At 39.0% G+C, this 24,916-nt stretch overlaps 1 protein-coding gene across 1 annotated transcript; it reads right to left on the bottom strand.

Annotated features, from left to right (window-relative positions):
- Positions 1 to 232: 232 nt before the first annotated feature.
- Positions 233 to 24,905, bottom strand: CCKAR (cholecystokinin A receptor). Its single transcript, XM_032686861.1, has 6 exons — positions 24,810 to 24,905; positions 5,850 to 5,991; positions 4,866 to 5,117; positions 2,596 to 2,857; positions 1,751 to 1,878; positions 233 to 1,129 (listed from the first exon to the last, which is right to left on the bottom strand). The coding sequence occupies exons 2-6, from the start codon at positions 5,968 to 5,970 to the stop codon at positions 603 to 605; spliced, it is 1,290 nt and encodes a 429-aa protein (XP_032542752.1). The 5' UTR covers positions 5,971 to 5,991; positions 24,810 to 24,905; the 3' UTR covers positions 233 to 602.
- Between the last annotated feature and the right edge of the window lie 11 nt (positions 24,906 to 24,916).

Raw genomic sequence — 24,916 nt, forward strand, 5'->3', positions numbered from 1 at the left:
CCAACATTTATATTATTTTATTTTCATTTTATTAAAAAAAATTATTTTACATAAAAGTATTATTTTCACATGGACAAGCCCATGCTCCTCACCCCAGAACTTCTGTGAGTGTGACGCCAAAATTATCTCAACATGTATTAGCTCAGCGAAAATAATGTGAAAATGTGCTACAAATATAACAGAAAGATTTTTTGGTTATAATGCATAGCTTGTGAAGACTGCAATACATGTATTCATGTTTGAGGAGAATCTATTAGCATCTTGGAAATTTCAGGAGATACTCAGAATTCCAGCTGAACACTGAGTAAATTTGTTGATGTAAAGGACATCAATTTTTACAATGAAATTTATGGCAAACAGAGCATCTTCTAAGGCTTTTTACAAAGTCCTTTATCTTCACAGCCCTCTTCCTCCTTTGTACTTTTGAAGGGAAAGTGATCTAACACTCAGATAGTGATAGCATCCATTTCCCATAGAATTCTCACTGTGTTTACTGTCAACTGAAGTGTTTCATTAACTCAGAACTAAATCATGTTCAGCTGATGCCACAGTCACTCTCCAACACCAGATGATAGGCTGCTTGTTGCCTCCTCTGACACAGCTCAGGGTGGTGCAGACACAGTCATGTGCGTGTAAGAACTTTTGGAGAGCGAAGCCCCTGTCGTCTTCCCCTCCTCTTCATCACCAGCCTCTCCCCGTATGGCAGGGGGCCTTTGCTTTGCACAGCAGGTGAAAGTGGCTACAAAGCCCATGCGGAAACGCTTGTTCATGAAGCAGTATATGATGGGGTTCACACAAGCAGAAGTGTAGGACAACAAGTGTATGAAGGAGATGGGAGCCCCTGAGAGACGCTGGTCTGCTGAAGCGGTGTCGAACGCGCGCCAGGCATTGACACTGAAGATGGGAGTCCAGCAAATGAAAAACAAAACCACGATCACCATCAACATACGGATCACGAGTTTCTTGGCCATTAAGTTGGCAGAAGAGCTGTTGCTTCTCACCCTCTCTATCTTGCTGTGGCTCATAGCAGAGAGCTGTTTCAATGGCATTTTCCTTTTCCTTTTGCTTTTGTTGAGGTAGCATCCGTCTCCATCCTCGTATTTGGCACTGCAGGTACTTATTTTTCTTTCTGTACATATAAATTAGCGTTTAAATAGTTGGCAAAATATCTCTGAATGATGATTTAAAATAAAAAATGAAGAACGCAGTCTAAGTCTAAACAAATAACATAATTCATTGTTGGACAACAAAGGAAAGCACTGGCCTATTCTGAGTCAGTCATGTTATCAGCTGTTCTGCATCCACTGTCTCCCAATATTCTCACATGTAATGTCTATACAAACTGATGCAAAAGATGTAAGAACACTGTCGAAGTCCAGTGTTGATGGAAGATAGTTTTCAAGATGATATGCTTCCATTTTAATTTGACAATTTTAATTGTGGTGTTTATTGACAGAAATGGTCCTCATCCATGGCCAGAAAAAAACCCCTTCATATTTCTATAATAAACAAATTAGAAATTTAATGTACCCTCCCCCAAGCCTTTGCAAACAAGCCACAGGAGAGGTTTATTTGCTAGTGAGTAACAGAATAACTTCAATCAATAAATGCAGCTGGCAAATTCATGACATAACTGACCATAATGTTCATTTTTGCAAATAGAAAGTTTTCCTTTTACTAGCCTCAAGATGACTGCTTTTATTTTCAACTGTAACTTAAAAAAACATCCCAAACCTAAGTGTACTGTTACCTCGTGAAGATTTTCTCTGGCTGGCATCAAATTTTATTCCTCTATAGAGTTCCAAAGAAATTAGGCCATATGCAACCATCATTATAATTCCAGGAATAAGAAAGAGTGTGAGTAGCAGGAAAGTGTACCTAAAGAATAAAAAGACAAACTGAGACCGGGGAACAGCATAAACCAGAAAAACTCCTTTTTATCCAGCTAAGAACTGGGGGAGGCTAGTCAGTGTTTAGTCACCATGCAAGTACATCATGTCTAAGTACTATTGCTTGATAGTGCTGCTGTTTACTTACTCTGCCTGGATGTGTAGGACTCAGAGCACTGTCTCCCCACTCTTCTCTCTGACCCTGTTCTCTGTAAGCGACCGAAAGGATTCAGTTCTCAGGATGTTTGCAACCTCAGATTCTACTTCTCTGCTTCAGAGGACTTTCAAACAAATTAACAGGCAAGGCAGCACACAAAGGGGTGCTTGTATGTGTCTGCATTTCTCAAAGATTAATCAAGGATTTCTCTGAAAATGTTAAAGTTTATGTATAAAGGAATGAAAGCACTATTCCTACTTAACATGACAGATGCTTTCTTTACAGCAACAGTCGGGGCTTAGCAGACCATAGTGTGAGAATCATCACCATGTTGGGTATCTTTCCTGTGACAAGGGAAAAGCCATGCAAGTGTCAAAATATAAGCAGCTTAAAAATATGGGTGGTTTCTTTTACTTCCTAAATAAGCATGATAGAGTGTAAAGATTTGCTGAAGGTTAATACTTGATTTTCCATAGGCTTAATTGCTACCATGAAATCCTGTTTTCCACCAGATAATTATGCATTTGCTAACAGCCAGTTATGTCTTACCAAGACTGCTGAATGACATCACTTGGCCAAATGAGCCGGCACATATTGGCTGTGGTGTTGTTATACTTGGTAAAAGGTACCAGTTTGCTGTAGATTGGGTATGGTGACATGATAGTGAAGGAGACACACCAGGTAGCAGTAATCACTCTCAAGGCATGAGATTTTGTCTGCCAGACCCTGGACTGCAGCGGTTTGCAAATGGCACTGTATCTCTCCAAAGATATGGCAACCAGGTTGAATGTAGATACACTTACAGAGACACCTATATGTATAAAACAAAGAAAAAGGTTATTCTCTTGTTTTAAATGGTCATGTTCTTTTCAAATGGTATTGCTAACTTTCTGTATGCATACATAAATTTAAAAATATAGCAAACTACTTAGAGGTTAAAATATTTATAAATACCATATAGTTTAAGTCACTGAAGACAAGGGGGCAAAGGGTCTTCAGACTGCTCCAGACTGATATTCTTGCTCTCCTTTTCTTTAACTCCAAAAGTCCAAGATAAAAGATACACTCTATCAAACCATAAAATTCTAGTAACAGGAGAAAAAGACACTTTTTGTCCTAATTATTCTCTTTGCTGCTGTGATTTATTCACTCCACTAATTGCACTGAAATTCAAACAAGCATTTGAAATCAATGTGATTATGTGGTTAATTACTCTTTTAATGCAGATGTTCACAGTCCCTTTTCTATTGTTTTAAGTTTTTTGAGTGTCCTGCTTGACTGGTGATCTGATTTTATCATTCAAAAGAATTAAATATGTTACAACTTTTTAAATTAGATGCTAATGGAGTTACGAAGAAGGAGAAATGAAGTTACATAGAAGCAGAGACTTTGTCCTTTGAATGTCCTTAATTTCTCCTATTCATATTTCATAAAATATCTGTGTTTCTGTCATTGAGGTGCCCAAGTTCATCACTGCAATATTATAAACATTTCTTCTTAACTTCGTCACAGATCTTTCTTTCAGTGAACCAGCTTTCATTTAACAGTCTTTGTGAATGTTCTAATGTGGGTCAAACTATAAAATGCCAATATCTTTACAGTTTGCTTTACACAAATCATCTGTAATTTAAAATATGTCTTTCTACATCTTAAAAAATTGAACATCGTTGATGCAATGGTTGTCAGTGTCTGTCAGTCGAAGCCTCTGTTACTTGAACAAGTAATGGAAAATATCCACGTTCCAACTGTTAAAACAGCTTCATAATGAGAATGTTCACATTTGATCCATCTCACTGGATTTTTTTAAATAAAGTAATTTACACAGTGAATAAGGGCAAGATGACAATGCTTCAGTAATGTTTTATGGTATTTATGGCAGCAATTCATTATAATTGTTTAAACATGGCCTTTAGTTTTATTGGTTTTATCTACAAAAAGATGTTGATTTCCCATTCGCACACTTTAGGTGTGTACTTTCACATTACATCAAAGTTCTCAAGGGCATGGGTTGAAAGAGGACCTTAGGTTTCTGTAATTAACTGAGGGTCTCCCAAAAGTGGTGAAAACTTTGTGTGATGTTCTTCTTTCTTTTTTTTTCTTTTTCTTTTTTTTTCTTTTTTTTTTTTTTTCTTAAGAAACCAGCAAATGCATGAGAAGTATTGCAAGTGAGACAAAAATTGGTTACACACACAGTCATAACCCAGGCATTTTGAAATTCCTGGCTCCACAGCAAAAAAAGGGCATACATCAAGGTGTATAAAAGTGATGCTTTTTAGAGTCAGCCTCTAAAACCTATATGTATGTTTTATGGTCTCCTAGTGAGCTCTGATCCCACCTGACCTGTCCTAAAAAAGTGCTTGCTCTAAATTCTAGCTCTGCAAATTACCTCTACTTTGGCCTATTTTATTTTTTCATGTGTCACTGCTACCAAAAGTCTGTGGGTAAAATCTGCCCTTAGCAAGTATGTACAACCCCACCACTTCTGGTGGGTGATCTGAACACCGCAAACAACTTTGTCAGGTACGGGTAAGCAAATGCATGTGCGGGGTTCCTCATTAAAGCCAGATCATGCAACACACCTAACCTGATCCAGCAAAACACTTCTATATGTCATTAAAGTTAGGTAGGTGTCTCTGTGTTTTTCTGGATTAGACAAAGGAAACCAGAACCACAAATATTTGCACTACAAAGATGTTTCTTCATGATATTGGTAACTTCAACGGCGGGAGGAAACAATCAGTTTTTTGTAGGTCTTTAAATACCTTCTCGCCTGTCTCATTAGTTGGACTTCAAAATAGGTATAAACTTCTCAGACTTACCCATGAAATAAGTGGCAGTTTTGCAAACAGCACTACCGAAAATAAAATCTTTCAGCAGGTTGGGAATGAGGGTGAAAGGCATGCAGAAAAGGCAGAGCATCAGGTCGCTGACTGCTAGTGACAGCAGAAACGTGTTGGTGACTGTTCTCATCCGCTTGTTTCTTATCAGCACTGTAATTACCAGAATGTTCCCCAAAACGCTGAGCAAGAATATCAAACAATACAGCAGAATTCTAATTATCTGATGAAAATCTGAAAATTGTCACAAGAAAAGATCAGTTATGTAGCATTCGACTCAGAGTAGTATTCTATATTTCATCCTTTAATCAAAAAGTAAAAGCCTTTCTGAACTCAATTTTACTAAGGTTTATGTCTTAGTACAATACAAAATCAGTTAAAGAGCTGAAATTCTTAAACTTATTCTTGCATAGCATTCAGCTACAATACATGCAATACACTGTACATTTGAAGAGTCAAATACAACTTCTTAAAGCATGTTCTGCTCACACCACTTAGGGTGCAGCACTCATCATGAGAGTTCCTTCTTTATGCAGAAGTAAGAAATTATATAGCAAACAAAAATATTTTAATACATAATGGGTTTTTTTCAGCTTCCAAGTGCTATGATTTCATATTTAATAATTTTCATACACAGTATGAGATCTGATCACTCCATTGTTATTGAATTGACTAAAAATCCTGTTTCTCCAAATCCTTAGCACAGCTGTTTACATTTTGTGCCCAGCAGTGCTACTGTCTTAATTTTCCATTATATCCAAATTTTTTCCTAGCTGAATTTTTAACTTGAAAAACCAGAACACTCTAAATTCTTTGCTGCCTGTTTCTCATCCTAACTTATCAGCAAGTAGTTGATTTTACACTTCCTCAGAGAAAAAGCCTTGCATAGCTCTTTCTTTCCACAGTATCTCTACATCCAGCTAGAACTAAAACCGTGTGAAAAAACCCCTGTTTTTCTATACATACCTTTAGAAGGATAAGGTGGATCATCCACACAGTAAAAAGTGTCATTTTCCAAGATGATATTGCACAGGAAAGCAGTAATGTTGGTACTGTTCCCAAGGAAGCTTGCATCAACTATTTCCATTCTTCAGTATCCACAGGTTAGCTTTGATGAAGAAGAGGGTGGGTTTGTAACTATCTGCCCACTCTTTCAGTAAATAAATACATTTCTGAATGAAGTCTTCAGGAGAAATACAAGAGAGGTAGTTGTGCAAGGAAGCTCTTCTGACTCTCTGACAGAAGCACCCAGCACACAGAGCCCTGTTCAGGCTGAACAAGATTTATTCCAGGGGCTCACAAGGCAGTTCAGAAAAGCAAAGCAGGTGTGCACATACACACTCACATGTATGCACATACACACACACACACACACACACACACACACATCCCCTCTGGTACCTTTTAGGTCCACCCTCTTCTGTTACTGGACTAGTGTTGGGATTATAAACAGCCTAGAAAAAGATTACAGCATTAACCCCTTGCAAGATTGCTTCTACTCTCGTCTCTGCAATATTTCCCGGAGGCATACTGTTATGCCACAGCCAATGAATGAGAACCAGTGAGTGATGAGAGTGATAAATCTGTCTCTCAAATACCAACATTTGAAATGGTAAGAGTAACTGAATAAAAGGGCAGAGAAGAGGAAAACATAGAGAAGATTTTGCATTCCTTACATGGAAATGATTCTTATCTTCATATTTTTCAGAGCAAACTGAAGATAGGGAAGGCTTAGAAAAATAAGAGCAGTTACATTTAGCTCATTTGGTGAAGTTCTAGCTTCACACAAAGGTGCAGTACGTGCCTGATCCAAACCCCAGCAAGGCAACAGAAAAACTAACTAATTTCAATATTCGTGGATCAAACCTTATGAAGGTATATTAGAATTGTTAGTTAATATAAGCAGGAGCCTACACATTTCCTCTGGGCAAGGACTTGTATATGACTTGAATACAAACTCGATTAAACTGATAAATTGGGGCACATTAGTTACACACCAGTGTAAACACAATGATCTTGAAAGGTTAAAAGTTCTGCTTTTTTAATACATAAGCATCATCCTCACTGTTGTTTTCACAAAGTCATGGGCTTTTAACCTCCAGTATACAGCCCGTTTATAGTCAGAAATGTAAATTAATATTTGAAATTAATCTGTTATAACTTAGTGGAAAACAAATTTCACATTTAAAATCTCTTCTACTTAAACAGGCAGAGCAATAACACATCCTTTATAACAAGTCCTAACCCCTAAAGTTGATATACACAGACTGGAATGCCTGAGTTTCTTTTCCAGTCTTGGCAGCTTTGCTTTATAGTGTGAATATGGGAATGGGTGTGTAGGGGAGTAGATTGAAAAGCAACATTTAAAGTTCTAATATCTCAATTATCCCTTTTGCCTCTGGGAGTCCTGGATGCAGCTGGTCATCAGTGGTCCATACCACTGCATGGTCCCACTTGCTGTGAGCAGGGTGAGAGGCTGGCCAGGGCTGCAGGGCAGTACAACAAACACTGTAAAGTCAGTGCATGTCTCTCTCGTTGGTCTCAAATATATGTGGGGCAATGTGAAGGACCAGCTTGCCCAGGAGCCCCTCACTGAGCAGCCCCATCCCAAGGGATGGGCCCACTACAGTGTCAAGACATGTTTCCTAAGGACACACAAGATGGATGAAGCCAATGAGGCCAGCAGCCATGGCTGGAGGCTTCATGGAGTCAGCAAAGAGGTAAACTGAGCCAGGTTGTGTTGGCTGCAGCTTGTCCTGTGAAGCTTTTCAGCACAACCACGTACTGTGCAGACAGCAAATGAGCAGAGAGTACAGTGGTGGTGAGCTATGATTGACTCCAGAGGGTACTAATTTCAACTAAAAGCAAGTGCTGAATGAGTGAGGGAATGCTTGTACAAATCCCAGCAACTGTGTAGTTACTGTTAAAACTGGATCATCCTGTTCACATGCTCAGAACTCTAAATCCGTAAGGTGCAGCTTTCCTCGGTAAATTTGTGCAGACCATGTGTCCAGAGATTTTTATCTGTTATTACAGTCCTCACCAGTTTTCCTTTTGTGAGTGTCAGGCTTACAGATTGGCTCATAATTCCAAGGGTTTAGTTCCCCTGGAGTCCTTTTTAAACATTGTCATCAAATTTACACTATTTTTTTGCTCCTGGCAACAGTGTAGTTCTAAACAAAAGATTGTACGTCATGTTTAATAATTTTACTATTTCCTTTAGAAGTTCTGGATGAATACCATCTGGTCCTGGGCTGAGCTGGATTCAGCATCTGATGGTTAAATTGCCAGAGTAAATGAGTAAGAATTTGCTATGAACTCTTGACTCCCCTCTTGGAGTCAATTTCTGCATGAAACATTTCAAGATCAAAGAGTTTTGTTTTTATAGGCGTTTATTTTTTGCACAGATTTACTCAAATGTACAGCCAATACTCCTTGTGTTTGGGCAGTTCTGAGTTGCCTTTATAATATCATTTCTCTCCAATCCTTTTAGCTAATTTCATGACAGATCATTCTCCATGCAGATCACTATCATCTCACTGTCTCCCTGCAAGCTTTTGGAGAGGAAAAAAAGAGGAGATGGTTTTAATGAAAGGCTTGCTAATCACAGATGTAATTTTATTATTTAGGAGAATCGAAAATTATTTTGATCATTTTTGATGATCAAATGTCTGTCCCACTTGAACATAATCATGCATTATTTGGAATGTTGGAAGTTTTAGGGAAGAACTTCCTTTGAGCTGGCTGTTTTAGTAACAACAATAATTTATTAATAAAATTGGCTTTGTAATTAAGAACCAATTCAGATATCTTAATGTGCCTGTGTAGATAGTTTAGACAAAAGTATACAAAATTTTTTTCCCTATATTCAAAGGAGGCTTGCTAATCCCTGGCAACAAAAAAATCTTTTTATTTTTCTTGTAATTTTCGCCTTAATCCTTTTTCCCCCTGTAATGTCAAATATTGAACACACCGGCTTTGCAGCCAAAACAGTTGCTGTGCTGGGTCATTTCCTGCTACGTGTATATATCTTTTCTCATCCAAAACCAAGCCACATCAATTTACAGTTGCCTCATTTTTTTTTTTCCCTGAAGAATAAGCTGTTCTGTTTTTTCATTAATTTGACAAAGATCTTTACTTAAATTTAAATGAAATTCCACTTGTAAAATTATGAATTTGGAAAAGCTTATCTTTATCTTGTGTCCCACTTTGGGTTTGTTACCATGTCTTTTCTTGTCCTGATAAATGAAATACCATAAACTAACTAGAAAAAACATCTATGAAAAGTCATGGTCGACTTCTGTTCTCACTTGCCAGGTTTATGCTGGCATTAGGCCACTGATTCAGTGTCATTATTCACACAGGTAGAACCTACAGGGAGATCAGGATTAGCCCACACTTCTGGAGAACACACAAAATTCTCAGGAACACATTTTTTGCAAGCTTTTTCAAAGTGATTTGAGCTTGAGTCCTGTCAGTGTCTCACAGTAGCTGCAATTAAACAGTTCATATCACGCCCATCAGAACTCGATAACATAATGATGGAATTTACTTCAGAGCATCTCATTGTACCTTCAGAAATGGTATTTCTGAAATACAATTCACCAACTGCAGATGAGATCAAAGGCAAACAAGGTGCTCCTGCTGCGTCTCTAGTGCTTCTCCAGATGTCACATATTACATGTCATGTTGCTTAATAAATGCCTGGAAGACTGCACAGATCTTCAATGATGATATTCCATGTGGACACATTTCAAGGTATCTTTTAAATTATTTGGGGGTTGACCACTTTTCTTTCTTTTGAAGTGCCAACTCACAGTGTTTGACTTTTTGGATGTTTGCAGTACCTGACCTACCTGTGAGATGCAATACAGCTGGCCCTGATGCCTTCATGGGCATCCAGTCAGCCTTTCATACCACCTTCCTCAGAACGGAGGAAATGGGGCTTCCCAGATGGCAGCTGTGATTTATGTACAATGTTTAGGCTCTCTGATGAATGGGATGAATAAAGCCAATGGGATGAGGTTCAACAAGACCAGGTGCTGGGTTCTGAACTTTGACCACAATAATCCCATGCAGTGCTATAGGCTGGGGACAGAGTGGCTGGAGAGCAGCCAGGTAGAAAGGGATCTAAGAATTTGGATTGACAGGAAGCTGAACATGAGCCAGCAGTGTGCCCAGGTGGCCAAGAAAGCCAATGGCATCTTGGCCTGTATCAGGAACAGCATGGCCAGCAGGTCTTGGAAAGTGATTCTTCCCCTGTACTCGGCATTGGTGAGGCCACACCTCAAGTACTGTGTCCAGTTCTGGGCCTCTCAATTTAGGAGGGATTTTGAGGTGCTGGAATGTGTCCAGAGAAGGGCAACGGGACTGGTCAAGGGTCTGGAGCACAAGTCCTATGGGGAGCAGCTGAGAGAGCTGGTGTTCTTCAGCCTGGAGAGGAAGAGGCTCCAGGGGAGATCTCATCATTCTCTACAACTACACAAAAGGAAGTTGTAGCCAGGTGGGTGTCGGTCTCTTCTCCCAGTAGGACAAGAGGACATAGTCTTAAGCTGCACCAGGGGAGGTTTTGGTTGGACATGAGAAAGTTCTTCACAAGAAGGGTGATTGGGCATTGGAATGGGCTGGCCAGGGAGGTGGTGGAGTCACCGTCCCTGGAGGTGTTTAAGAAAAGACTGGATGTGGCACTTAGTGCCACAGTCTAGTTGACAAGATGGTGTCAGGTGTTAGATCATAGGTTGGAGTCAATGTTCTCAGAGGTCTTTTCCAACGTAGTTGATCGTGTGATTCTGTGATACTGTCTCTGTAAATCTTCAGGTCCGATTTCATAATCGTGTTAAAGTTTCTGTGCACTTTCAGGGTGAAAGAAAAGCCAGAAACTCACTTTTGCTCCAGAGATTGTTTTGCAAGTGTTGTATAAAATTTAGGGAAACTGTTTCAAAGAAATACGTGTAAATGATTTGTCCAGTGAAACATAAGTTCACATAAAAATCCTTCTGACACTCTGTGACAGTCAGTAAGATGCCATTACTGAGGTCAGGGATGAGTCATTATCCACTCATTCCTCCTACGGTTTACTGTGCACATTGCAACTCATGTTGGCACTCCCCAGCCTACCACTGGGCTCAGCTGCATTGCCTCTCTCCATACACCTGGTCCTCTAACTAACTATTAAAAATTGAGGGCAGCAATGCTTGCTGAACAACTGAAGCTGACCCTTCTTTTCATAGATTATCATAACTGATGCATAAGTGCTATGAAGAATGAATACACACCCCTGAAAGAGGAATATAAGTATTTTTAAAAGGTGTCTGGTTCTTTTGCAGGTTATACATGGGGTTGTACAACTCTCTTTTTTTTCCCTTCACCCTATGAATATTAGTTTGCCAGGAAAAAAACATTTCATGATTCAAGCTAGAGTTGCAAGGAAATAGCCCTGCATACCCTTATACTGTGGGTGCTAGAACCTCATGCCAACTAACCTGCATCAACACATGTCCCAAGAGGTCTCTTTTTTTGTATTATAATAATACCTACAGGTGTTGGTACCATTAATGGGCTCCTTTGAGCATAGCTTTGCATACTATACCAGCATCAGTCAAAGCCAAAATCCATCATGTATTCTAAGGTACCAGTTGTCTGAGACTTCTCTGAGGTACAGTCTTGACGTGGTTTGTAACAAACAGATAAAATATCAGGGGTTGTCACCAGAAACAGTCCCCATATGTTATAATGTCAGCAACAAATTGGTAGAACTGTTCTTGACGGTACTCAACTCCTTAACAAAGCTCAAAACTGCAACAAGCTGCTAAATAAACCCTCACTTGTAACAACTGAGAACCATAATCTTTCATTTTAAGATTCCAGTTAGGCACATAACAGAGAGTCACCACTATTTTACCACAAGAGATTTTCATTAGTAGATCTCACAGAGGTATATTAAAGAAGTTAGTTATGCTAACTGCAGCCACTATGTGTTTCAATTTAAACATGAAAAATTGAAGCAAAATATTTGGCACAGGCCACTCAACGGCAGAGTGGAAGAGTTGGGAAAAGAAAGGCAGCCTTTTCTGACTGCGGCTGTCAGACACACTGCTCTCAAAAGAAGCCACGCTACCTTCATAACATTAAGATCAAACAGATTTCCACTTTTCCGCAGAATTAGATAAAGAGATGTTAGTTTCACAACACCAAGTCATTAAGAGACTGGCTGTGCAGTTGGCAGGGAGGAAATAGAGAAGTCAGATGATGAGTGAATTGGTACCAGCATGTCTAAAGCCAGGGCTTTAATTTAAGATTCCAAAGTTTGTGTATCTTACTATGTACAGACAGAAATTACTTTCTGTTTCATGACATTTCACCTAATATCTACATTTTTAGAGGAGTACCAGTTTCTATTTATTATCTCTTCACGATAAATATCTTTAAGGTAATACTACCAAAATTTATTCATTGACATCTGAGTTCCTAAGATTCATGTAATTGTTGTCTTAAGGGAACCCAAGCTATGGGAAGCAAGAAAAGCATTGTCTCTATTAGACAAATACTGAAAATTACACTTACATAAGAAGAATTAATCAGCAACAGTAGTTCTTGAAAGCTTCAGTTTCTTATAGGAAACATTAACTTTCTATGAGCAGTCATCTAGAATGGCATAAATTTGTACGAATCTACACAAGAAATGGAACATGCAATTTTATTATATTTTGATAAATTCTCTGTTATTCAGTAGCTGAAGAGGGGCACATAACCTTGCTTTTTACAGGGTAACTCACTGGCTAAATCTCTTCTCAACAGCTGAATTATGAATATGAATTTTAGTTATTTGAAACAATTCAAATCAGGACGTGGGGATAAAGAGCAAAAATTTTAGAAGGTATTGCAAAATGTTTCTCCTTTAGAAGACCTTTCCACCATTACTACTGGTAAAACATAGACAGCTACTATCCTCTATAAACTCTTACCAGCAAACCCCAAAAGGAAACAACACTCCTTCCTTCAAAATACTTAACCAGAGTAGCACTTTGATCTAATAAAAAAAGCAAAAGACTGTGTGATGGCTAGAGTTTTGTTGTTTTCCCATTGTTCTGATTTTGCATGGAAGGGTACTCAGACAGCAAGATGACAGGTTGCCCCCTTCAAGCTGTGGGACCTATATAATGAAAGTAAGATTTTAAATTGGACTCATGACCTGCATTTTATTGTACTCAATTATGTACTTTATTATTTGACTATTGTTCTTTTACTGCGACAATCTCCAGGCCAGTTTTTTTGTATAAATGAACCTCTGCTAGCTGACAGGTTGGACTAATTGTTGAACCCAATAAGACGAGGTACAGGGAGACCTTCAGGACTGAAGACAATTTAGCCCAGCTGAAGTTCTGTTCTAGGACTTAATTTCTGGAACATTCATCTTTATTTGTAAATTAGCTAAATTCTCTTTGCACTTTGGACTTCTTTGGTGGGTATAATGCTGTCCAATAACTGGATGTAGAAAGCTGTCAGTTACAATTTTTTGAGAAACTGAGAATCAAGTCCATAGTGATAACAAATACTCTTATTTATTTCAATTGTGCTAAGCTGTTCTGGAAGTATTTGATAGTGATTTCAAACATTATGCAAATATTGAAACACTAAAAATAATAATTTCCAGAGTTTCAGCACAGATGGGCTGTTAAATGATACTATTGTTGGCCTTACTTGCCACGCTTTTGTCAATATAATTCTTAAGAAAACACATTCTGAGGAACAATTCCCATAGTCAGTTTGGTCTATTTGCCCATGTTTATATAACATTACATTGTGCAGGGAGTTAATGTGACTGAAAGTATGTATGTTTTAAATTAATTTTCATTGTTTAGTCTTTGCTTACATTACAAAACTGTTTTAAATCTGCCAAGAAGACTCAACTCTCAAAAGATAGGAGAAACAAAAGTCGAAGGACAAATTCTGCTCTGAATTCTCTACACTCACTTTTTGATAGAGCCAGACTCAGTTAGGCTGCTATGGTGTCCCCAGTTATCCGGGGCTTATAAATCAAACATATCAGAAGTTGAATACTTGGCATGTAATCCTTGTATATAGAAAAATTACATTACACACTCTTGATTTTGCTTTAACAAACATTTGAAAATTTGCAGCTAATCTGGATGATCTCTTAATCATATTTGTGTGTGTGTGTGCCTGAAGTCAATCTCTCCCATTCGCAATTTCATGCATACTGGTTTGACCCTTTCTGTAATCAACTGCACTGCTGCTAAGTGTGCTTTGTACAGACAAAGCAGGGCAGAACAGTCACAGATCATACACAAATTGTGCTACTTCTTGGATTATTGTCCCTTCTTGGACACCTACCCAATGTTCTCCTTTTAGTCTAATGCATTCATTTTGCAATCCTGCGACGTGAGAAAAATGAATAAATTGAAGCAGGAATATTATTTTGCATGAGATAGTGATAAAAGATCAGTAAAAATTTGTATTTTGTTTTTGCAAGCTTTGGTTACTTAAATTGCTGGGGCAAGTAAAGGGTTTTTTAAATATTTTAAGTGATATGCCATTGACATGCTCCCAGATCCTACTTTAACTCACTCTGGTTTTAAACTCGTATAATCTTGCTCAAATCATAATCTAACAGTGATCTTATCTCTTTAATTTTAATTTACATTTCAGTTGGAAAGCCAGAAGTGTCAGCTGCAATTTTATACTTTGTAAAGACAGACCTCCCCAAAGTTTTCACTTAATTCTCAATGACCGCTCATGAAAGTTGTTATTAGAAGTCAAATGGGAATGCTCTGGCAAAATAAAAAGTAACACACTATTTATTTCATTTGCTGTTCAACTGAGTCATTTCATACCAGAATATCTCTTTCACAAGACCTTACATAGAGAAGGCTGGAAATTTAAAGTTTGGTTCTGTGGAAAATTTTCAAATAAATTCTAAAAAATCAGATCTGATATAAATTGCTAAATAAATCTTCATTTTATTTTTCAAGAGGAGTAGATGGCAGGACATACACAATATTATTGAACCTAAAATGACAGGAGACTTTCGTTCTCCTGGTCTGATGTGTGTTACTACATATCCAAGGCCTTACAGATTTAATGCTGTTTGAAAAGAAACTGGTAGTATAAATTGACATATTTTTATGAAATCCAGCTTACTTATCAAGAAGGCAGTAGATTTCATTTCCCTTAATAGAACAGAGGAATGAGAAACAAAACAGTATTATTCCTTGCTTACGCTTTTTCTGTCATCCTGACATGGTGGCTCATTTAGTTAGTGACATGACAACAACTTCTTTCCTTCTGTTTCTTCTTCTGTGCATCCTCATGAGTGCTTCTTTACCTATTGCCATCCTATTTGTGTGTAGTTTTCTCCTCTTTTAAGCCAACTTAACCAAAACTGTGAATTTACAAATGGCACCTCAAGTACAGAGTATTCACCTGTTAGGCCACACAACTGAGCTGGGATCATTACCTTCAACAGTGGTGTTATATCCAGTTCTAAGGAGGAAATAAATGGTTAAGTCTCAAAGATTTGTGCCTCTTGGATAAAGTTATGAAAGCTAGTAGTATCATACTGCACAAGGATATTATTTTAAAAAATAATATTTTAAATTTTTAAAAAAGGTATTAACTCATATCACAGTTAAATTTCACTGAAAGTTAAAACCATTGCATGGCTGTGGATATTTGGGGATTTTGGTGTCCTAAATCACTGCATAATGATACCAAAATAGGGTGAATATTTGATTATGAAATACATATCCATATATACATTTTCTCCTCAAAATTCTGTACCAAACCTGCTCTATAGGTATTTTAAGTCTTTCATATTCCCACTCATATTCTTGTTGTAAATCTTCACAGTTATATTTGGGAAAGAAAAAAATTAGCTACATATTAAAAGCAGCTTCCTTCAAAGACTCGGTGTCATGAAGCTGAATCAGGGGAGGTTTAAGTTGGATATCAGGAAAAGGTTTTTCACCCAGAGGGTGATTGGGCACTGGAACAGGCTCCCCAGGGAAGTGGTCACAGCGCCAAGCCTGACAGAGTTCAGGAAGCATTTGGACAATACTCTCAGGCACATGGTGAGACTCTTGGGGTGTCCAGCCAGGAGCTGGACTCAATGATCCTGATGGGTCCCTCCCGACTCAGGATATTCTATGATTCTGTGATGATCTCCTGCTATTATTTCCCTGTATGTCAATATATATGTGGAGGGTATAGGCTTTTGTGTCACATCTTTGATCTATGCTGCTTTTATCATTAGCCTAATTTTGCCAAAATGAAAAGTCCTTCCACTGTTGAACAAATCCAATGAGGTATTTTAATTCTGTATTTTGGGGTGACACTACACACTACCCAGCAGAAATTTACCCTGCTCTACTCTCTATGAGTGCAAGCCTCAACGCAGTTTCAGACAAAACCCAGGAAATTTTTATCCACACTAACTACCAGAGTATATCCATATATTTATTTAAGCAGGGAGCACCCCTTATCCAATCTGCTCTGGGATATATGTCCTTTGGTAAACAGAGGGTAGGGATGTTGGCCACAGGGGTCCTTCCTATGAAGAACAAAAGTGATCAATGATAAATTACATTGCTATGTGACTGCTTACTCATATTAATGACTCATAGTTTCTGCTAGGCTGTACACTTTTTGGTTTATCAGCTTCATAACTTGTCTCCTCACTTTCTCTTTTGCAATGAATACAAATTATTCCAACCCTTCCTGAGCCCTTTAGCACTACGACCTTTGTGAATGTTTTCTAATATTCTTTCTGGGAACATGTTGCAACATTGTAAGATTCAACCCTGTACCCTGTTAATTAACAAAGTAATACAATTTTTTATGTACTACCACTGTCCTTTTTTTGATTTAGCAAATTTGTTGTGCATTTCAAAGACTTCTTTACAGAGCTCTAAATGGTGATGCAAAACACAAAACCTAACTGCATTTGTATATTTAAATTTTTTGCTTTCAGTGTGCAGAGCTTCATCTGAAATCAAATCATCTGGGTTTGTCTGTGCTCCCTAGAGCTGTGCATAACATTTTCATGTAATTTTTCCTTTAAGCAGATGTGTATATTAATTTGTATGTTTTTGTTCAGTGAAAGCAGGGTAGCCTGCTACTCAACGGCTCTGAATCCAGCCTTCAGAGCTGTGCTTTACATATGTTTGTTCTTCCATCTTACTGTTCCCGTCTTTCTCAGGTGAATTCTTGGGCATGCTGTTATGATGAACTTATTCCCACAGCAAAAACTTGATCATTTAGTTGTGTTTTATATAAGCACAACAATTCTTGTAACAGGCAGGATTAGTAGTCAATGTTTCAGATCATTTCTGCAATAATATATTCCTATATGTAAACAGAGAAATGGTATTTAGAAATTAGGGCTCAGTTTTACATTTTGACTTAATCTCTTTTGAACTACTACAGGACAACTGTATTATATTCAACACAGGATTCTTTAGGCCCCCACCATAGCATGAGATCTATCAGAAAAGACTCTATTCCATAGTTGGTGATGATAAATGATAATTATTCAGTGCCCAGTGCTCCCTTTAGATGATATAAGGCATTTGTCCATGCAGGAAAAGGGAAGCACCATCAGTGGAGACAAAACTGTAAGAAACTTATGAAGGTTCTGCTTGCTATGTTCAGTTCATTCAGCATTTCCTTTTTGTGGCACTTCCAGCCATCTTTCCAACAGAGCAGATATCAAGTTAAGGAAGCAAAAATCAAGGTAAAGGATATTTGAAAAGTCTCCGTAATGGAAGTAAAAACCTCCATGACCCAAATTAGAGCACTCCTTTGAACTGTTAGGGTAGCTGGTTAACCATAACCACCAGGAAAGAATTACAAAAACCCTATAGGAGTTTGTTTCTAGTTCCTCTTGGTTTATTCTTCCCTTTTGAATCTTCTATTTGAAAATGTTTCAAACAAGGGAACCAAACAACATACTAACACTTCACATAAAAAACCCAAACCAAGCCAAAATTTCAAAAAAACCCCCACAAACCAAACCAAAAACAAACAAAAAGAGAAAGGATTAATCCACTTTAATTGTCAGCAAATCTTAATCAGAAGAGTAAAAGGTACCCAAGAAGAGATCCTTGTTCTGGCACTGAAGTTTATAGTTCTACTTCTTAAATATTAAGGAGAAGGCAGCTATGAACTAGACACTAAACAGTCTATCCAAGGCAGCCTGCTGATTGTTGAAGACTTGCAACACACACTGATACGACTCTGTAATAAATTGTATATAATTCAGGCAGTGAACTAAAGCATAACAGACTACCTTAAAACATTTATTACATTTTCCACAGAAGACAAATTTCCCTACTGCAATAAGTAGCATATAGCATCAAGAAGCTATTTCAGTGGAGTAATGCTCAACGCTGTATAACAAATAAATAAAAAATCAGAGGATTTGATATTTTTAAATAGTAGTAATAAAACATCATCACATGTATATTTTTAGATATTTTCACAGAATCACAGAAAGGCTTGAGTTGGAAGGGACCTTAAAGATAATCTAGTTCCAACCCCTGCTCCAAGGGCAGGGGTGCCACCCACTCGATCAGACTGCTTCTATTTTTAAAAAGGGAATACTTCTTGTGACAGAGAAAACCCAGGTTCTGCTTGGTATTTAGATCACATAGACTGGAGTCAACAGGTTTGAAAAGAACACAGAATCCCACCCTAGCATATCCACATACTGATAGACTCCGACCTGGAGATGTTAACTAAGAATCTACTGAGACAGTTCTTTTTAGTGCATTTCTTGCTTACAGACCAAGTGGTTAAAGTTTGCAAAAACCTTAAAAGAAGTAGCTGAGTAAGCTATAAAATACATGCCATGCATGAAGTGCATAAACTACTCAGTATATAAACTGCATTTGTGATTCAGCATGTGTTTCTTTTCAATGTGTATCTAGATCGAAAGACTCCATTTCTGTTTTAAGTCCAAGAAATCCTACATCTGTATAATTATATCTTAATACATGGTAAGTGTACACATAGGATTTTACAAACTAGAAGATACAGAATGTTACTGCTAAAAGCCGTGTCACTTGACTAATAATAAAACACATGAAAAATGGACCAAATCTAATAACACTAGAAAAACTCATACATGTTACTTTTGTTACATATTTGATAACTCACAGTTCCTGCTATGACTCAGCAATGCTATTAAAAAGTACCAGTAATAGATATTATGACCTGAGTTACATGATCATCTCTAGGGAGGCTTATACCTATCTAAATCTAAGGTCTGGTAGGAAATTACCTAAAATCAAGAACCTGAAGCAACGTGAAACCCCTAAAACTAGACTGATAATCCTGGACATCATTGGTAGTCAGAGTCTAGCTCTCAAATTAAGCCATGTATTAGATAAAATACATTACTTCTCATGAACAACTGTCTGCAAGAAAAGATGTTTTCTGCCCTGATAACTAAGCTTCCTACATTCTTCAGACTCCATCAGTGTTATTGGGGGAAAAAAAAATTCTCATTAATCCACAGGAACAGATTATTTTAAATAAAGTATTGGAAATTTTTAAAATACACACCATCACTTTTTGGGCAGCAATTTGAATAAAGCTTGAAAGTGATGAGGGTGAGTCACTGACAGAACTTTCTATTTGTCACACCTCTTTGTTATCAGCTCCAAACAATATATCGTGGTTCTGACTGCACAGGGAAAACAGTGGATGTTATGAAGGAGAGTTTGCAGGCCCATAACTGAGATTAAAGTTTAATATACATTTCTCTTATATAAAAAGTGAGCACATTGAATAAAAGACTGAATATGACATTCTCTTAAAGAATCTGCTTGGATGAGAAATTCAGGGAGCAGCTGTTGGAACCTGACACTTCAGTGCACAGGTGAAGTTCTGCTAATGGCTTGAGATTGACGATTAGGGGTTATGGGTTTCAAACCCTCACAAATTAAAATGGTTCCAAGTGGAGAAAGAAGAAATGAAAGTTTGGACAGGAATAGCACTTTAGATGAAAAAAACCACAAACCAACAACACAAAAATCCAGTCTACCTGAGAGGGGATAAAAATGTCCTGCCTGAAGAAAGGCAGATTTGGAGGGGTTTAGGGGTAGGGAGGATGTGTGTGGGTTTTGTTTAAGTTTGTTGGTTTTTTCCTCTAATACCTTATCCTTTTGTTTCAGCAGAAAATAGAAAGTTGTTGGGCTGGGAGCATTTTTGTTTTGGTTTGGTTTTTTTTGTTTTGTTTTTAAACATGGGTTTCTGTAGCACTTGGCTAATCTGGACACAGCCATCCTTACACCTGACGCCAACAGCCATTAGGGTTTGCATATGCTGCCATCCTCCTGGGAGTGTCTCATGCAGCACAGGAAAAAGGGAATAACTTGGAAATCTACACAGTATTTATGATACATTATCAGGGTGAATGCAATGTGCAGGTCCCCGTGGATAGCATTAACCTCCCTGGTAGTCAGGGTGCCCAGGAAATGTAAGTGGCTCACCTACTGTAATAAGTCCCTAGAATTGCATGCTGAGTCCAATTCTGCACCATACCTCCTTCCCTTACCCTGCTCTGAGTGCATGAAGACACCCACTCTCGGCACAGGTAAAGGGACAGTCTCCTCCCTCCTATCCCTCCCCACCCCTGCTCCCCCAGCAGAGAAAGCAGCCCTAAGAGGAGACTTCATGACTTGGCATTTCTAGCAGCAAGAGGATGAAAGGTGAAGGTGGGATCAGGGCAGTGTGAGTGCTGTGAATTTCTTAGGGGTTGAATGTCTTGTGAGTAGTTGACTGGAAGTGCTAGGATTTTGTTGACTGCTGGGATTATGTGATTGGGACTGCTGGGATTTTTGTTGACTTCCCTCACCCATTACTCTGTCATCCGAAGCCACTGCTTCCTTTGGTGATACCTGCAGACAGCCCTCTTTCTTATTAGTTCAACTAACATATTGCATGGGAAAAGCCAAGCCAACTGACTATGTAATTTTTACTTTCCATTACCAAATTCTTGACACTTTCCAGACCTGCAGTGGCAGATTAATAAAAGACACTTGGGATACCAGTATGAGGTACAGCTAAGTGCTGTAACTTGACATAAAACACACTAAACAAAGATATAACACTGTAGAGCACTGCATCTGCAAATGGAGGAGGAATACAATGTGGAACAGAATTGGTGTTCAGGGGTGTAAGACTGAAACACTGAGAGGGAAGGACCAACAACCCAAAACAGAAAAGCAATGACACCGACACCAGGCCTCTTGATAAAACCTCTGGTATGCAGTACTGGACATCATAAAACCACTCTATGCTGACTATACTGCAATTGCTTATTTGCAATTCGATCACAACAAAAAAGCAGTAATTGTCAAAAACTTATCACACGAACCAAATTAAACCAGTCATGTGATACCAGGGGGACAGGCTAAAGAGTTGGTTGGGATTTCTGCCAATACCTGTTATTTAAGTGATACTTTTTAACAATGACCCCTTTTTTCTCCAGCTGGCATGCAGTAAGTTCCTTGTAAGGAAAAAAAAAAGATGCACTCACTTAAGTATGCAGTCTTAACTGGATATGGTAAAGATAAACAAGAAGCTGTTAACAGTCCTCAGTGAGATTCTGTAAAGATTATCTCTTTATATTGCCTTACTTTTCGGCTTTTATTGGCATTTACAAGAACTAAGTTTTCCTATCCGTATTGGAGATGTAACTGACCAAAGAGAACCCCAAAGCACAGGAGGAAGGAAACCAGACTGGAAATAACCTAGAAAAACAAGGAATGAAGAGTGACAGATGTGCACGTGCAGGGGGTAACAAAGGCAGACTTGGAGCAGAGGTAGTCATCTGCAGCTGACATTAGCTTTTTCTCCTGTTTTCTTGACCTGTGGAGATAAGGATGGCTTTTGCAGACCCGCAAAGTCTTTTTCATTGCACACAAAATTCACCGCATGTATCATTTCCCCATATTCCCCAGAGGCAGGGGAACTCACACTCCTAATCAGCAAGGTGTTATGGCTTTGTCCCACTCCACAACCTCCCATCTGGCCAAATGTGGTGCCTGCAGACCACAGCATGGAAAACAACCAGACTGTGTTGTGCTACCAACAGGAATGTACCAGACCTCTGAGTCCTCACATATCAAGCAGTCCTGATAATGAACACACTTGCTAAACGCCATGTAAGATTGCCATCATTGTGGAAGTCTACAGGTTTTCACAAAAACTGGAAAGGAAAATGCTGCTGAGGACTATGCCAGACAAGGAGGGAGGGCTTCCTTTTACACTTGCAGCTGCAATGTAAAAGGCCTGGACTTTAGGCACTGACCTGCAGAGCTTAGTGTCATGCCTTGGTTTTGAAGCATGTGCTTGTCTTAGCAGGTAAAGTTCCCAAACAAACAAGTGATCCTCCTCATATTTTTTTTTTAACAACAAACAAAACAAAACAAAAAACCAATATGAGGAAGGCTACCATCTCCATGGGAACATGTTGCAGAATTTTTTTATGAACTAGCCCAGAAATCTATTACACCTTGTATGCTTGTTCGGTTGGGAATGTAGACAAAAGTTTCATTAACTCTCAATACACAGAGAAAAAAAATGTGCTTGCCATTGCCCCTAACTTCATACATGGATGTAAGAGCAGAACTGATAGAAAACTTGATGTAAATCAGAATAGATATTCAATTGGGCACTTGATTTCCCCATGCTATCCATGAATTGAGAAGCGAGCTCTCCTCAATATTTTGATTAGCATAAGTGACATTTTCAGGTTTGCGTACAGTTCATAAAAGAACTTTTTACCTCTGATCTTCTATTACTATTCTTCTTTAAACTTAATTTTATCCAGAAATGCTGACAGAAAAGTCAGAACAGGTTGTAGATAGATAAGTTCAGGTGCGTTTTTATATCCGTTATATCTAGTTGTGTTTTTCTATCAACATAGCTGATGATAACTATCATTTCCTCATCTCTGTCGCTCACAACAGTGAAGAAGTTGCACCTGATGTTTCTGAACCTTGAAACATTCTTTGTTTTACAGAGGCCATCCTCAGAGCTGAAAACGGGTACTGACGCTTGGCTTTGGAGGACAATGATCAGCTTTTCCATGTTACCTCCTCTCTTATCTTATTTATGAATTGTTCTGGGACTTTAAAAATTAGTATTTTGACTTAGTAAATCAGTTTATTAAGTAAGAATTTGTTTACATGGTTCTGTTACTGATGCACATAGGAATAGATTTTCCCAGAAGATGGGAAATTTCCTAAGCAGATGAAATTTCCTTGCATTTACATCACCCAGTGAGGTGTACATAGTGCTGCACAGCTGCTCTGCTTACATGAAGGCTGTGTCGGTTCCTGGTATTGAGCCTGAATTAATGCCTCACCATGCTGAGCAGACAAGGGTAAAATATTTAAGAGGGCAACAAAACTTCACCCCAATATGGGCTGACTTGTACTCCTCAAGAAGCACACAGAAAGGAGCCTTGGGACTGAATTTGCTGCTCACACCATCTGGATGTGATACTTCAGGACCCGAAAAACAGCTTTTTAAATTCTCTCAAGTTTTAATGACATGAATCCTGTTACCTCACACTAGTGCAAAGCCACTTAAACCACAGCTAAAGATGTTTTTAAGCTTCTCTTTCTGACTGCACTGAAATGGGTTTGAATCCTGTGCACTGTCAACTCCAGCTGAGAAGCAATTTGAGAAGATGCTGCCTTGCAGCTTTTGATTACAGCAGCTCAGCTGAGGTGCAACAGCTGACTGTAAAGGAAAGTTTAGTCCTTTCCACAGCAAGGGCAGACAGGTTAATAGAGCCATAAGTACTGATGATTATGTCCCTTGTTGTGAAGACAGACCTGGAACGCTCCTAACTGGTTACATGATGCTGGAGCTGGCTTGGAGGGGGTAAGGATGAGGACACTTTTCTCTGAAGGTTCCGCTGGGGGGAAGGGCAGGGCTGGCAGCCCAGGTGTGTTTGGATGTCTCCAACACCAGCGTGGCCGAAGAGCCAGACCCAAACATAGGCTTTCCTCACGCTCATTTCTAGTGATGATACATTATAAATGTTTACTTAGGAAAAGGAACCAACATATGAGATTGTCAGGAGAGCTTGAGGTAAGCCTTATCCAACCCAGTGTGTGCACAGCTCGTGGGCTGGAGAAAACCTGCCAGGTGCCGGGGTGGTGTAGAATCCCAGAAGATACGGGGCTAACGTGTATGTCTCGAACACCAATAGCCGACGGCTGTAGAGCCAACCAAGCACTGTTGGGGCTAACAGACAAAGATTATTGGTACCAACACGCCGTGAGAAAGAAGAGGTTGTGACTGGAGAAGGGGGCCATGCAGAAGTAGGGCAGACCTTTTCTGGGACAAACGTCCTTGTTGTAGTTCCTGGAGATAAGCACAACAAAGTACAGCACAAGTGAAGGAATGAAGCCAAGAAGTGGGCATGGACTGTGAGGGGGTGGGGGGGATCAAGGCCACCAAAGACCCCCAAAGCACTCCAACCATTTTCAGAAAGGCCTAAAAGAATGGATGATAACTAATTTGTATAGAAAGCAAGAAATCTACCTTCAGGGTAGCGAAACCTGTCCATAAACAGGTATCCCCCCATGGACATCCCAGCAGCTGAATTAAGACACTGGAACAGGAGTGATGATCTTTCTTTTCCTTCCTTTCTTCCTTTCCTTCCTTCCTTCCCTTTTCTCCCTCTTTCTCTCTCCCCCTCCTCCTCTTTAATTTATCTCTTCCTTTCTTTATTCCCTTTCATCCTACCTCTTTATCCAAAACCCACTGCCATGTGCAGGTCAGAGACTAACACATCAATTTCCAGTAATTTACTAATAAAACTTTCTGATTCTTTGCGGACCCTCTGACTTCTGCCCTTCCTTTCGACCACCAGCATTTACAAACCTTGGGTTTTTCCTTCCCCTTAACGGTGACACGTCGGCGGCGGGGAACCTTTCAGCGCGGCGCCGCTTCCCGTCCGGCCGCGGCCGCGGGAGCGCACCCGCCGCCGC

The sequence above is a fragment of the Chiroxiphia lanceolata genome, chromosome 4 (genome assembly GCF_009829145.1).
Source record: "Chiroxiphia lanceolata isolate bChiLan1 chromosome 4, bChiLan1.pri, whole genome shotgun sequence".
Lineage (NCBI taxonomy): Eukaryota > Metazoa > Chordata > Aves > Passeriformes > Pipridae > Chiroxiphia > Chiroxiphia lanceolata.